Source organism: Chenopodium quinoa, unplaced genomic scaffold (genome assembly GCF_001683475.1).
Source record: "Chenopodium quinoa cultivar QQ74 unplaced genomic scaffold, ASM168347v1, whole genome shotgun sequence".
NCBI lineage: Eukaryota > Viridiplantae > Streptophyta > Magnoliopsida > Caryophyllales > Amaranthaceae > Chenopodium > Chenopodium quinoa.
Window position 1 is genome coordinate 357,885 of NW_018745240.1, and position 15,755 is coordinate 373,639.

Below are 15,755 nucleotides of genomic sequence, written 5' to 3' on the forward strand. Positions count from 1 at the left end.
AGTAAAAACTAAAACATCCTCGTACATATACACAGATTTATAAAAAGCTTGAAAACAAGAGATATTACAACTTCGATTTGTTATCGAATATAAAATAGGCATCTTTAAACAAAAATTTTTTGTTTCACTTTTTTTTTTTTTTTTTTACTTCACTATTGCCAAAACTTTAATTTGAAATGCTATAATTTGTATATATTAATTGAACATTTAGCGGTAGATAAATTAATTCTATATACGGTATATAAATTAAATGAGAACGATTTTATGTGAGAAATTTTTGAACAAAAAGTGCATATTATTTTAAACTGAATGTACATTTTTTTTTCTTGATTAAAATATAATGTACATATTTTTTTAATTAATATGTGAATATTTACAAAATTGAAAAATAAAAACCGACCAAAAACCAAATATTTAGGCACTAATGTCATCACCTTATTTAAATAACAATTAGTAAAATTAATTTCCATTCAGTTAAAATATTTCGGTTAAATAGAAATAAGTTTAATTTAGTAAAATAATTTCAGTTTAATAAAAAAAAAAAGTTTTAATCAATAAAAATAAGTTTTAATCAGTATAAATTACTCCGGAAATAAATTTTAAAGCGCGGGGAAGACATACAGTTGATATAGAGGATAGTTGCCACTCTTGCCAGCATCTACAGCAAGTCCATCAGCAACTTCCACCGATGCCGGCGACCACCACCACCTTACACCCACTTCCTTGATCTCTCTCTTCTCTTACGCCATGAGAGCAATACTGTTCAAATATCTTCGAACAAACCCTATTTATTCACACCAATTACCTGAATCACCAATCCAATTTGGCCCATTCAACCTCTTCATTCAAAGAAGATGGAAAAAACCCGCGAATACTGCTCAAACCCGGTTAGAAAATCGAACCCGGGTCCTTAAACTTGATTTAATAACATCCCAAATCAGGAAACTCAATATTGCACTCCACCTGTTCGACTTAATGTCTCAGAGAAGACGCCATTATGTTTCTGTTCAAATTATGTCTCGTTGGACTAATGTAGTTGGTCTTAATGTTAGTATGGGTGATTTTCTTGGAAATTATCCGCATGTTTTTGATGTATTTACGCACCCTGTTAGGAAGAATGTGTGTTGTAGTGTTACAAGAAAGATGAAGGCTTTGATTGAGGAAGAGAGGGTTGTGATGGAGGAGTGTGAATTGGATAATGTTAAGCGGGTTAAGAAGCTTTTGATGATGTCGAAAGAGGGTATGCTTCATTTACACGCCTTACGATTGGTGAGGCGAGAGTTGGGGTTGCCAGTGGATTTTAGAGAGTCGATACTAGGAAAGTATACGGATAATTTTAAGCTGGTTGATCTTGAGGTTGTGGCTTTAGTTGAGAGGGATGAAAGTTTGGGAGTTGGGGGTGTTGAAAAGTGGAGGGAAAAGGAGTACAAGGAGAAATGGTTGAGTGAATTTGAGACTAAGTATGCATTCCCTATAAATTTTCCTACAGGTTATGTTATAGAGAAAAGTTTTAAAGACAAGCTAAAGAATTGGCAAAGATTGTCTTATGTGAAACCTTATGAAAAAGAGGTTAAACAGAGTCGTACTAAAGCTGGGATTGAGCGTTTTGAGAAAAGAGTTGTGGGAATTTTACATGAGTTTCTGAGCTTGACTGTTGAGAAAATGATGGATGTTGAAAGAATTGTACATTTCCGGAAGGATTTGGGGATTGAGGTTAATTTTCGCGAACTCTTGTTAAAGCACCCTGGGATTTTCTATATCTCTACTAAAGGTGACACTCAGACAGTTTATCTTAGAGAGGCTTATAGCAAAGGTGATTTGATTGAATCTAACCCGTTCTATAATGTCCGAAGAAAAATGATGGACCTCATGTTGCTTGGTAGGCGCAATACTAATGAGTTAAAGGCTGACAAAGCAACTTATGAGAAGAAAAGATGTGCAGAAACTGATAAGATTGTGGAAGGAACAAAAGATGGAGACTGGGTCATTCCGCTGTTAGAGAAAACTGATGATTGAAGCTGCTGTGAATGCTGGTGAGGATATGTGTGCATCTAGTGCATTTATATCATCTTATTGCTTAAGGTTACAACTTGAGATTTATTTATTCTAGTAATATTGTCAAGTTTCTGAGCAAACTCTTCATACCATCGTTTTGTGTGGAACTATTGAAAAGTTTATTTAAAGCACAGGTTGTTATGTAGTTAAATATTACACATAATTCAGTGAAAATGTTGCTAGAACTCAAGTGAAGAGTCATTATTTCTAAAGAATGAAGATCCCATTGATGTTTGTTGGTAAACTTGAGTGTCATCTTTACATTTCAGCTGTAGGTTTGAAGTTCTGATTTTTGCTGGTCATCCTTTCATCATATTACTATTCATATCAGAATGGTTTTGGAATAATCTGGAGCAATAATGTAGACGAGCTTTATTTAAGTCTATTGGTCAGTATATGTCTATGGCTTGTGCAGAAAGAATATGTCAACTAAGTAGAACTATCTGAATGTGGGCAGATTGCAGGAACTCAAGCAGAGTTTGACCTTATCTTCAATAATGCATGTTAAAAGAAATACTAATATGGTAGTACTAATCTAAAATAATGTATGGCTCTTAAAGTTTTAATACCTCTTGGTGAGGAATTTCTTTAATAATGCGGTAAGTAGAGCTTCTTTGTGTTACTGTAGGCACTATATGGGAGGCTGTAGTCCAGATGAGGCAACTATTGATGTTATCCTTTGCTTGGAAATCATTTCTGATCTTAATGTAAGAGAAACACATTGTTGCTTGTGGTTGCTAGATGACAAACACTTCTTTGATGACCTGAATTTTTTTGTTATGTGCATGCAGGAAGATGCAAAGGTTCATGGATGGATTTCTAACTTTGGTATTGGTACAATCCCTGAAGATTTTAGCAGCCTGCTTGGCTAGGTAACCTAACTGGCACAACAAGATTCATATTTAGAATGTAATTAATTTCCATATTGTCTGTTTCCATGTTCTCTGATGCTGCCTGCTTTAATACTTTGTATTAGTTTAATGGGTGCTCAAGTACCAATAGTCCGAATGTAACTTTGTGGAATCTTCAAATGATCATATATCTTGTTACAAATATTTATCAATGAAATTTTGGCTTCAAGTTTGGGAATATGATGACAAGTATGAATATAAATGTTCCATGGTGGATATTTGACAAGAACAAACATGCAAGATAATGCTACAAATCTAAGATCATGATAACCAAAGTATCCCGGGGTTTCAAAAAGCTATTATTTCTCATGATGACACATTTGGTAGTCAATGATGGTAAATAGTTTGTGTAGTTTTGCAAGGAAAGTCACATGCCAGAGTTCATGTTAATGTAACTCCGTCTCAAATTGGTTTTGAAGATTTATAAAGAATATCACGTATTTTTGGGTGGAGTTGCATGTTGACAATGGTATGGAACCTTCCTCGCAAAATTTCTCACAAATCCATTAGCTAATTCACTATTTGTCACTGCCCACCAAATTTGTTGAAACAAGTTCCTATTAATCCTATATTGTGCCCAAAGTAAATACGAGGCAGTGCCTAGAATATCTATAACGCTTTGATTAAGCTAAAATATTTTACTACTGTTGGCTGCAAGTTTTATTTCCCTGTACAATAGAGGAGTTAATTTCAAAAAGATTTTTATCTTCAAGCAGTTATTGTTAAGTGTTTAATTTTCATATTTACGTCAAAAAATTCAAGAACATAATCCAGCTGGTGTGAAAACTCTTCAACCTTGTAACTCAGTTTATATAAAATTTAATTCTGATTATAGCAATGTTTGGAAGGTATTACTGCCTGAAGGTGAGTGGAAATGCTATGCTATGAAGCCTATCCCAAATTATTAAAATAAATTTTCCTAAATATTGATTAGCTTGTTAAGATCTCTTAAGAGTGGAGAATAGCTAGAGATTTTTTTACTTGCTTTAAAAGCTTACCAAATGCTTGCAGATCTAACTGTCAATTTACGAACAAGGTTGAAGGTTGGTAGGAATAACTTAAACCAAGGCGATCCTGTATATGAATCATGCATTTAATTGATGTTGACTTAATTAGTGCATAAGAGATTTGGGACGGAAATACCTCTTGTACGAGATTGCGTTTTAGTTCTCACGTTTCATTAATTATTCTACTCTTTATTAATGACAGTTGTTGCATTTTAGAGTAGTTGTGATTTAACTTCCTTTATGCTCTAGAGCACCCCACTCCTTCAAGCTATGAGTATGCTACTTTTAAGACTTTTTTTTGGAAAAAACTGTGCACTTGTCAATTTATCAAGTGGGGTGAGTTATTCACTCGTCTGTTTAAATGATAGGTGATTTTTTTCTATATTTTTATTTGTCTAGTTATGTAAAACTAACGTATCTTTATGGTATTGGCATAGGGGTTCTTATTCTGTGGAAATATAGGATCAGGTTGATAAATTAGCCTTTGGTGTTTCTTCCATAGACTTCAATTTTCTTTGTGATAGTCATTTTAGCCACCGTACTTCTACCACAACTCCCCACCCTGCGAAATTTTCTTTCTTTTCCCTTTTTTGGTTTTGGGATGGGAGGGGAGTGGCCGAAAAGAAAATTAGATACAAAATAAAAGATGTACAGATTTTTCTAACAGAAATACGAAGATAAAAGAGTATTACATATTCCAATTTGTAGTTGAAGTATATCTCTCTGATGTTTACATTTAGTTTATTTAGTATACAACATGTATGCTTTATTCTGTAGTCGGGAAACATCCAATTTTTGAATATGTGTTAAGATTAATTACAATAGCATTGAGGTAGCTTTATTCAGAAAGGCAATGCCTTTTGACTTTGGTAAGTTGAGAAATGAGTCCAACACATCAGAAAGAGGAGCAGTAGGACAATGATAAAGAGCAGCTTCGAAATGACTTTGTATACAGCTGCATACGTGTTTCTTGGGGAAGTTTCAAACTGTGCCATGTGCTGAGTTAAGCTCCGAACCACCTGAAAGTCATAAATGACACTGCATTATGTCAAGTATAAAATTGAAAAAACAGTATTTCAAGTCATTGATTTCTATGCCCCCGTTTACCTCTGTATCCGAGTTGTCGGCCGCCTGGTGCAGGAAATGAGAGATTGTGTTAGTCAATGGTAATATTATGGGAATATAGAAAGAGAAGAATTAGGACACACATTCCTGCTATCCTGTTTTACTCTGAATGAGCCAAACACATTAAGTCTGTTTATATCTAGATTATTGGGAGGTTCTATGTCCGTAAGTTACAAATTTGGAATGATTTCAAGTTAGTTTTATGATAGCTTTTGTTAAGGAAAAAAAGAGGGAAAAGAATAGTAATTACAGTAAAAACATGAGGTTTGTAAAAAATGGCATTCTATACTTAGTTTGATGAGAAAATTACTTTATTTCTAAAATTAGGCTTCCCATCATTATAATGTAGGAACAATCAAGTTTTATTGCATGAAGGAAGACTATATATGGAGAGAATAACAGCATGCCTTTTGGGTGGCTGCGGCCTTACTATTGGCTTTGGTGCTGGCTTTGGAACTTCATAGCTTGGGATAGGTACAGTTTTCACCTGCAACAGGTTTTTATTAGTAAAATAACCTTAATGAAGTGTATCTTGTATGGAGCTGATATGACCTATTTTTAATGGAAATGAAACATACCAGATTCCTGTATTCAAGATTGTAGAACATTTGGATGTATCTTTGCTTGGCTTGCTTCTCTTGATTGTTCAGCATTTTCCAGAAGGTATACATGCATCCCATGTTTAGCAGTTTGTTCGCATATATCTTCCATGTGTAGCTGCACAAGAGTACAAGAAATGGAAACAACAATAAATGCCCTGTCTCAAAGGAATACGGTGACCAGCGACATACAAGTATGATTCATTTGACTAATAGTTCTGTTGGTTGGATTAAATTTTCTTTGAGATATTTATATTGCTATTACCATTCATATATTCTCTGTAAACTGGCTGCTGAGACCTTATTCCAGTATTCATCATCATTCATACATTTCTGGAAAAAGTCAGCAATTTTGTTGCTTGTCACATCTCCATTGTGGGGATCAATATGAAAGCCAGAGACACCATCAACAATAATCTCTGCTGGCCCCCCTTGATTTGTAGCAAAAGTGGGCAATCCACAATTCATTGCTTCAATGACTGTGAGACCAAAAGCTTCATATAAAGCAGGTTGCACAAAAGCACCTCGTGTATCAGCAATGAAACGATACAACTCCCCGTTTCTGTACTTATCAGTCTGGGCAGCGATCCATCTAAATTGGCCATTCAATTTGTAATTCTCTATCAATGAGTGCATCTTCTTAATTTCAGCCATTTCTTCTCTATCTTTGGATTTTGAGGGATCAAAGAAACCTGCCACAACAACAAGGTTGACCAGACTCCTGAGTCTGTCATTCCTTGCATACCACTCAACCAGTCCAGTAATATTTTTCACTGTATCCAGCCTTGCCATGGAGAAAATGATGGGTTTCTTCTTGTCTTCTAGAAATCCCCTGTTAGAAAAAAAATACTTAGTTGCCGATGATTGGAAGAACGTTATCTTACTAGTATGATACTTAGATACAGGTTTTGTATCCTTTTGTACTTACATGTGTTCATCATTATCCTTATTATTGTACAGTAATTCTTGAATCGCTGGATGGAATTGTGTGAATCGTCTCTGTGCTTCTGTGGAGGGAAAGTAGACAGATTGGTCTGCTCCAGGTGCAGCAATATTGAATTTGGGGTCAAAGACATTGATGCCCGAAGCCACCCTGTATAGTCCTGGAAGAGTGTATGCTGCATGGCTTTCATACTGGCCAGGTCTTTCTTTGCTGCAAAATATCAACTCCATATAGTATTTCTTGGTCAGATATTTTTTTCAAATTTATTGTCCTAGGGCTAACAGCCAGAAATTGTGATTAAAACTTATAAACATAGCTTTAAGCCTTTAACTAGCATTGAAGTTGGATTACTATCTATGTATAGATCTGATAAACTTGCTTTATGCTCCGGATAGTGCTGATAAAATCATATTTTGTCAGAACTTAAAGTAAGAAGTATCAAGTCTCAGTGTCTGACCTTCCTGCAATTTCTTGAAATGTGCTCGTGATGATGAAATCTGCTGAATTCATTGCTATTATATCTGCTGTGAATTGACATGAAAAGTGGTACTTGGAATCCTTTTTTCTCCAGCCAACATCTGAATCTTCATACTTCGTCTTTTCTAAGGCATGTGCTATGGTGGCCTATTTTCAAGATAAATGATGAATAACAAAACAGAGATATATGATTCTTGCTATGTTATTTGATGCTATTTTACCAGTGTTACTCCAAGCTTGTTTGCCATGAGAGACGCAACCAGGTTTCCATCTGTGTAATTTCCAATTATAAGGTCAGGCTTTCCTTCCATAAGCTCAAGGATTTTGATTGTGGCATCCTGGTGTCATATGAAAGAGAAGTAGTACTTAACAATCAGAGTGATTTATAATGATCTCAAAACCTGGAAAGTCAATATATAATTTAATGGCCACATGCCTGTGTAAACTTCTCAAGGTATGGATATATGTCAAAACGAGAAACCCATTGGCGGAGGATTCCATTCTCTGTCCTAAATGGGACGCGAAGAATGTTAGAGTACTTGGTGCCCTCAATTGATTCTAGTTCCTGATTGCACTTGGTTCCTTGAGAATCTGGTATTAGCCTTGTGACCTGTATTACACCTCACCAATCAGCTATACTTTCGAATTTCATAATTTTCAATGAAATAATGATTTCATTTGAGATTGTGATTGTACTCACCACTAGAATTTGAGGCTTTACACTAAGCCCTTGATTTTTGATTCTGATGAGTAATTCCTCTTCTAATGCTCTGACTTGATCCAAAATATAAACCACCTGCAAAAGCATTAACATTAGTCTTACTCATGTACTTTATGCTTCTTTTGCAGGCTGTTTTAGCTACCAGAAACATACCTGGCCCCCAGTATCTGGCAAGCCAAGAACATTTGCTTGACCAAAGTAACCATGTACTGAGAATATCACAACATTGAAAGTTGTTGGAAGCCTGCCAAAGAAATTCTCCACGTTTACTGGGTCGGGTGCCTGGAGCACCTCGGAGAGAAAGTGCATAGTCTCTTTGACTCTTGCTGCAGTATCACCCCATCCTTTCTCTAAACCCCACTCCTTCAATCTGTTAAAAATATTGGTATAAGTCATTTTTATTTAATTTTTGGTAAAAGAAATAATTCCTTTTCTGATGTGTAAGTCATAATGTTGTACCTCAACTCGAAGGTTTGAAATGGTGTATCCGGAGGAAATGATGAAAGAAACACCTCAGCCACAACCAGTGCGGCCTGGAGCTTTGCTGGCGTGTTCAGTGTCTCATTGATCATTAGTTTCTGCCAAGGTAAAATTTAATATATGAGCAATAGTGTCAAAATAATTGCATGTTGTTATGTTAGTTTGTGTTCTTACATCATCATGGTGCTTCATTGACAGGAGGTGTTCCACAAGAGGCTTTGCAGCCTCCTTCTCTCCGTAGAGCTTTGAACTCAAGAACTTTGATATAAAATATATTCCTTTTCCTATTGAAGAAGACAAAGCAAGGCGTGGGGTAGAATATTCGAGTGCCCCAAAGTCCACCTCTAGTGCATTATCATCCTTGGCCCTGTAGTTTTCACACAAAACATTCTGTTGTAAGCACCATTTTTGAAGAAGTGGAATTCTGTTAATATATCAATGATAAAACTACCATTTCTCATCATATATGGTCTCTTTGAATTTCAGATACTCAGTTGCATTGATGCCTTCGACTGTGAGATCGTTGGCATTTACTTTAACGTATTCCCAATAGCCAGGATTTGGTCTAACTGCGAAGGCAACATGGGGTGGAACAACAGCCGCCTCCTGTGTATTTTCAGAGAGAAACTTTTAGATACCAGCAAGTTACCTTTCACCCTCTTAAAAGGAAGAGAAAAATGAAGGGAAAGAAAAAGATGTGTTTGGTTTGGTCATCGTATCATGTGTTTTTCCAATGTAATATACCTGAGTCGAGCACAAAATGTAGCCTAGTGTGCCTTCTAAGACTTGAGTTCTGTCAGCAGGGTCATCAATGGATTTCTCAAGCTCGTTCATAAGATGATGAAGCTTCATCAACCGTTTCCCCTGTTGTAAATACCTAGAAAAACACTTTTTCATTAGGTATCTTCTTTCCCTCAATGCTTCTGGCATGTTATCAGCTATTGAGTCGGATTTCATCAATGCTGGTGAAGCAGCCATAATGTCTAGCTTCTGTAAACTAAATTACTCAATGTTTTTGAGTATCTTAGGGGAGGGGGAATTGAAATTACTTATCTTTGGCTATGATTTGTGAAGTTGATGCCCGATGCCCGGGTATATATAGTTTAAGAAGGTGGTCTAAGACGAGTAAGCGGTTGGACGAGAAACACAAATCCTTACAAATACGTCAAAGGTATTGGATAGGGCAAGAACATTATTCCTTAGTAAGAATCTCCTGAAAAGAATGCATTGGAGAAGGGAGATACCTTGTTTATACTATGTTTAGAATAACATATTTTGCTTTACTTTTTCTACTTTCTTTCCTTCTTTTAGTCGTATTCTTTGCCTGTCCAAGCCATGCAAGTAATTTAATACTTTCGTAAGGAATTTATGAAGTTTTGATGAGTACTAAAGTACTGTGAGTCTATGATCTAATGTAAGCGTATGAAGTTATTATCTGTCTTTTTGACAAAAGATGGAGATGTAGATTCTGCATTTTTACTGGGTTATTGACTTATTGTTAAACGGAACTACAGGAACAAAAATAATAAGAACAATGTTATCGGGAATAAGACTGAGTCGCGGATTATGTCGCTCTCTTTAGAACATTCACAATACTGCCTCTAATATTTTTTGACGTGTGTAAAATCGGTGAGCAAATTTTGAGCCGTTTAATCTCTAATTAAAACGGGCCTTGGGTAGCCCTCTCCACAAAATGTGGGTAGCCTTTGGGCCACACCCAAGTATACCACACTCTACATTATAAAGAAGGAAAAACTTTCATTTCCCAAAGAAGGAAAAACTTTCATTTCCCACTAATGTGGAACTTTGTGATTTTCACAAAATTCACACCTAAAACACACTTTGTTTCAATAGTTATCTATTGCTACAAAATTATTGTAGCCAATATAATATTAAAATTTGTCGGATTTTACATTTTAACCCTTTTTTATTTCTTTTGTGTGTGTGAAAAGAACTGTTTATAATTTGTTTTTGTGAAATACTAGCACCGAATATGAGGTCGACCTTTCACTGAGGTATTATAATGAGGATAGAATAGCATATTTTACTTATATTTTCTAGTTTTACTATTTTATATTGTGAAGAAATTTTTCACAATTTATTTAGTCAATTATATGAATGGTTGATAAAACAATGGTATAGTCTGATTAAAAGACGATAGAAGCTACAATAACATTGTAGAACTATCCTTTACCTTTCTCAGATTACTAAAACTTAAACATGGGTAGGGGCCAGTGGCGGAGCCAGGATTTTCAACTTGGGGGAACAAAATGCTTAACTTACGAAAACCTTAACAAAAAATAAAAACAAAAAAAAAATCACACACAAATTGGTTAATACTTAATATTAAAATTTCAAAATAAAAATAAATACTTAGTCATACAATTCAAAATGATGAAAAAATTACATAAACATTACATTAAAATTACACGTTCATTCTTCGAGTTTCGTTCTTTTAAACAAGAATTGTCGAAGATCGGGTTGTTTAGTTGACTTGAATTTGTTTGAATTTGGTGAATCTTTTGACATTTCCTAATTAAATCGAAAATTATATATCAATTTCCACAAGACCACAATACACATCATTACATAATAACAAAACCTAAGATTCTAAATTTCTAATTCAACTACACATTTCAATAATTTAAAAAACAGGGGAAACAAAGTATAAAACTGAAATCTTCAACACCAATTCGCAGAATACTAACCATCTCTTAAAGCAAGAACCTTAATATTAACAGAATACTAACCATCCCTTAAATCCAAAAGAGGAAACAGAATACTAACTAAACTATCAAAATCGTATATAAACTATAAATCAAATCTTCAACACCAATTGTCCAATTCGCAGACGACAACAGGGGAAACAGTCGGTTAATCAATTCAATTAAACATTTCTTCAACACCAATAATTCAGAAATTAAACATTTCTATTTTAATTCAATAAGCTCAATACTTCAGAGTTCAAACTTCAAAAATCATTAATCAATTCAATACCCACAAATGACAAATCCACAATAAAAGTATAAAACAATTAAACAAGTAATGAAATTCAGATTTGCATAATACATACCTCCATTGATATTTGATTTGGGCAAATTACGAATTGCGAATTGATGTGAAGCTGAGCCTGCTGCGAGCCTGCAAACTTCAGATTTGCGAAGACCGAGCTGTCGCCTGAAACCCCGAGCACCGGAGCACGGCGAACGGCGACCTTCCGACGGGCGACGACAGGGATTGGCGACCTTCGAAGAGAGAGAAGATGAAAATTGAAAAAGTTAGGGTTTGTTTTGCATTTGTTTTCTTCTTTCTGTCTTAGCAGCGCCTTTTTCGTTCTTTTGTTTTTTTTTTAAAAATGGGGGGACAAGTGTCCCCACTCGTCCCCTTCTAGCTCCGCCCCTGGTAGGGGCTGTCAATTAGTCTACTATGGACCCTAGCTAGGATCACAACCTATAGAATGAACATTTTTAATAAAAAATACGGCTATTTCACCAAATGGTATTGAGTACTTAAAAAATTCACCAAATAACATTAAGGTTTTCAAAATTCGCCAAATGCCATTGAGCTTTAAAAAAAATCATCAAATGCCATTAATGACTAATGGTCGTTAACTCCGTTAGTCATTAAGATTATATCATGATACGATTGGTTCATTTTAATAATTTATTTTAATTTATAAAAATAAATTTTTTTTTCTCGATTTCCGTGACGAAATTTTTTTGGGTAAAGATTTGGGGGTCATTTTGACTCTTTATGGATAGAAATTAAGCTCGGAATCGGCAAAAAAAATAGCGTAAACACCCCGTTTTGTGTGTTAAAAAATATCTCGATTAACGTGTTGTTATTGATCGGGTAAGGTTTTGGGGGTCATTTTGATCCTTCATGGATACAAATTAAGCTCGAAATTGGCAAAAAAAAAATAACGTAAATGCTCCATTTTGTGTGTTGAAAAAAATTCGATTAGCCTGTCGTTATTTTTTAACCATGAAAATTGATTGGGGGTAAGGTTTAGGGGGTCATTTAGACTCTTTGTGGATTCAAATTAAGCTCGGAATTGACAAAAAAAAAGTAGCGTATATGCCCCATTTTGTATGTTGAGATCGTAATTTTTTTGCCGGAAAAATTGCAAAACGTAGCATACACCTTTTTTTTTTTTTTTTTTTTTGTCAATTCCGAGCTTAATTTGAACTCATAAAGGATCAAAATGACCCCCAAACCTTACCCAATCAATTTTCATGGTTTAAAAATAACGACACGCTAATCAAGATATTTTCGACACGCAAAACGGAGCATTTACGTTATTTTTTTTGCCAATTATGAGCTTAATTTGTATTCATAAAGGATCAAAATGCCCCCCAAAACTTTACCAAGCAATTTTCGTCACGAAAATCGAGAATTTTTTTTATCCATTAAAATAAATGATTATTGTGTATCTTAAAAAGTAATAACATTTGGTGAAATAATTTTCCAAAGTAATGGCATTTGGTGAAATAAGAATTACATTAACGGAGAACTAACGTCCATATGCAATTAATGGCACGAGGTGTCATTGTACTGTTTGTCAGTGGCATTTGGTGAATTTTGAAAACCTTGATGGCATTTGATGAATTTATTATGTATTCAATGACATTTGGTAAAATAGCCCTAAAAAAATATGTATACATACAAAAAATTGAACATTAAGTAATAAACAATGAACACGTACAAAAAATATGAATATTTAATAATAAAAAGTGAACACGAAAAAAAAAAAGAACCAAAAAAAAAAAAAACATTATTTAGTATATTAAATATGAACATGATTATCATACAATCATAGGATAGCTAGACATGTAGTAAATAAACACGAACAACTAAAAAAATGAACTTGTAGTTTTAAAAAATTAACATGTAAAAAAGTTAACATTTTAAAAAAATATGAACTTTTGGTTATAAAAAGTGAACCTGCAGAGCTGATGGGCCTGCAGCAAGCGGAGGATGAGAGCCTCCGAGACTACTTGACTCGTTTCAGCAACGAGTCATCCAGGATTACAAGCCTGGACCAGAGCCTTACCGTATTCGCACTACGGAACGGCTTACAAGCTGGGAACTTCATGGACTTCATGGTCATGCATCCCCCGAAGACCTTGGAGGAAGCTTTGGATGCCTCGGATAAGTTCATCCGAGTCGAAGAATGGAACAAGGCTAAGTCCTAGTCTCAATTAGGGGTTGGGAAGCCAAGAGGCCAAGTAGACGAAGGCCCAAGGCCGAGGAAGGGGAAGGCAAAGGCCTCAAAACCGCCCTCGACACCCTAGCTGAAGAAAGATAGGGCCCCCTACATGGGGAGGTTTGAATCTTACACTCCCCTCACCCTCCCGTGTGCTAAAATCTTTAGCACGACCAAGGACGAGGAGAGGTTCAAGAAGCCAAAGCCGCCTCCATCCTGGCATCAGCAAAAGGGGAAAGATCAGTGGTGCGAATTCCACAAATCCACTGGACATCACACCGAGGATTGCCTCCAGCTGAAGGACCAGATTGAGGATTTGGTCCAAAAGGGCTACTTAAAAAAATATGTCGCGGAGCGCCGCGAAGAAAAGAAAGACGAAAGGGATTCTCGGCAAGATCTGGACTTTCTTTGGAAAAAAGATAAACCAAACGACGGGGGAAACCCCGACATTCTCACTATTTCTGGAAGAGTCTCTCGGAATGCGCTGAAACGCCATTTTAGGGGCTTGACCCATCAAATACACATGCCGAATTTAGAGCACCTCATTCTCCAGTGCCGAACATGACGTTCACAGCCAAAGACTGCAGGGGGGTGGTGTACCCCCATGATGACCCGTTAGTAATCATGACGGGCATCGCTAACCACAACGTCTACCGAACTCTTGTGGACCGTGGCAGCAGGGCGAATATCCTTTTCCGAAAGGCCTTCGACCAGCTGAAGTTGGAGAGCAAACACTTAACCCCAGTTCCCTACCCGGTAACTGGGTTCAACGGCTCTTCATCATATCCAGATGGGAAGATTCTTCTTCCTGTCTCCTTAGGCCAAGGCCTAGAAAAACGGAACGTCATGGCTAAGTTCTTGATCGTTGATGTGTCGTCTGTGTATAACGTGATCATGGGGAGACCCCTCATCCACTATGTTCAAGGAGTTATCTCGACGTACCATCAAGGCATCAAACGATGATCTACGTTTCGGACGAGGGACACTCCGAAAAAATCTTAGGCAGCCAGAAGGAGGCTCGAAGATGCAATAACCTCAAACCGTCCAAAAGTCGTCGCGACGACAAAGATGACGAGGAAGAAAAAGAAAAGGACCGAGGTATAAAAAGGCCTAAGGGCTTAAGTGCTTCGGCTCAAGAAAACATCTTTAGGGATCGAAAAGGCTAGTTCTTCGTCTGGGCCAAAAGACTTAGAAGATCAGCCGAAGCCTGAGAGGCCAACCAAGATTGACAGCAGACTTGAATCTGAAGACTCGGGCGCCAAAGCAATGGAGCTAGTAAACCAGACTGAGTCGATGCCGTTGACCTAAGGAGACACCAAAAAATGTGTCAGCATTGGGCAAGGACTCGATCCGAGTTTTCGTGTTGAACTAATCCAACTGCTTCGGGACAATCGAGATGTGTTCGCGTTCTCGACAACGAACATGCCCGAGATTGACACGAGCCTCATCTCACACAATTTTAAGGTCGACCCCACATGTCGGCCCGTTAAGCAAAAGAAGCGGAACTACTCCGCTCAAAAGAACCAAGACATCGCAGTCGAAGACAAGAAACTTCTGGATGTAGGGTTCATCGAACCTTGTCAATACCCAGAGTGGCTGGCCAACGTGGTGATGGTTCAGAAGGCAAATGGCACCTGGAGAATGTGCGTTGACTTCACGGACCTAAATAGAGCATGTTCGAAGGACTTTTATCCCTTGCCGAGAATCGATTAACTAGTCGATTCGACAAGTGGCTATTCCCTGCTTAGTTTCATGGACGCATTTTCTGGGTACCATCAGATCTTCATGCACCCCGACGACCGTGCAAAAACGACATTCATTACAAGTGTCAGGGTGTATAATTACAAAATGATGCCCTTCGGATTAAAAATGCGAGGGCAACATACCAGAGACTGGTGGATCAGGTCTTCGCCGAGTAGAAAGGCCGAAACATGGAAGTCTATGTTGACGATTCCATCGTCAAAAGCAAAGAAGCAAAGGACCATGTTATGGACCTGGCCGAAACTTTCGCCACCTTGAGAAGACATTAAATGAAGCTGAATCCAAAGAAGTGTGTCTTCGGCGTGAAGTCAAGCAAGTTCCTCGGCTTCATGGTCAGCAAAAGGGGGATTGTTGCCAATCCCGCCAAAGTCCAAGCAGCTCTAGATCTTCCTGAGCCGAAAACAAAAAGGGATGTTAAGCGTCTTACTGGCCGAATGGCCCCCTTGTCCAGGTTTATCTCTAAAGCCTCG

At 36.9% G+C, this 15,755-nt stretch overlaps 2 protein-coding genes across 7 annotated transcripts; one reads left to right on the forward strand and one right to left on the reverse strand.

Annotated features, from left to right (window-relative positions):
• Positions 1-527: 527 nt before the first annotated feature.
• Positions 528-5,524, forward strand: LOC110711115 (protein ROOT PRIMORDIUM DEFECTIVE 1-like). 3 transcript variants are annotated; one of them, XR_002509269.1, is made up of 4 exons: positions 528-2,033; positions 2,684-2,762; positions 2,847-2,927; positions 5,448-5,524. XR_002509269.1 is itself a non-coding variant. In XM_021889486.1 (2 exons), exon 1 carries the CDS (start codon positions 748-750, stop codon positions 2,014-2,016), a length of 1,269 nt encoding a protein of 422 aa, XP_021745178.1. In that variant the 5' UTR covers positions 528-747; the 3' UTR covers positions 2,017-2,033; positions 2,847-3,243. The 3 variants fall into 3 exon arrangements, 1 of the variants encoding a protein (XP_021745178.1); XR_002509270.1 differs by lacking the exon at positions 2,684-2,762; XM_021889486.1 differs by lacking the exons at positions 2,684-2,762; positions 5,448-5,524 and having other exon boundaries at positions 2,847-3,243.
• On the reverse strand, positions 4,623-11,738 carry LOC110711114 (sucrose synthase 7-like). Of its 4 annotated transcripts, XM_021889482.1 has the most exons (16): positions 11,392-11,738; positions 9,063-9,195; positions 8,770-8,924; positions 8,493-8,685; positions 8,298-8,416; positions 7,992-8,208; positions 7,818-7,913; positions 7,554-7,727; positions 7,339-7,455; positions 7,098-7,264; positions 6,626-6,850; positions 5,963-6,529; positions 5,677-5,815; positions 5,529-5,585; positions 5,081-5,104; positions 4,623-4,992 (listed from the first exon to the last, which is right to left on the reverse strand). In XM_021889482.1, exons 2-16 carry the CDS (start codon positions 9,168-9,170, stop codon positions 4,816-4,818), a joined length of 2,535 nt encoding a protein of 844 aa, XP_021745174.1. In that variant the 5' UTR covers positions 9,171-9,195; positions 11,392-11,738; the 3' UTR covers positions 4,623-4,815. The 4 variants fall into 4 exon arrangements, with proteins under 4 accessions (XP_021745174.1, XP_021745173.1, XP_021745177.1 ...); XM_021889481.1 differs by lacking the exon at positions 11,392-11,738 and having other exon boundaries at positions 9,063-9,656; XM_021889485.1 differs by lacking the exon at positions 11,392-11,738 and having other exon boundaries at positions 5,499-5,585; positions 9,063-9,656.
• Between the last annotated feature and the right edge of the window lie 4,017 nt (positions 11,739-15,755).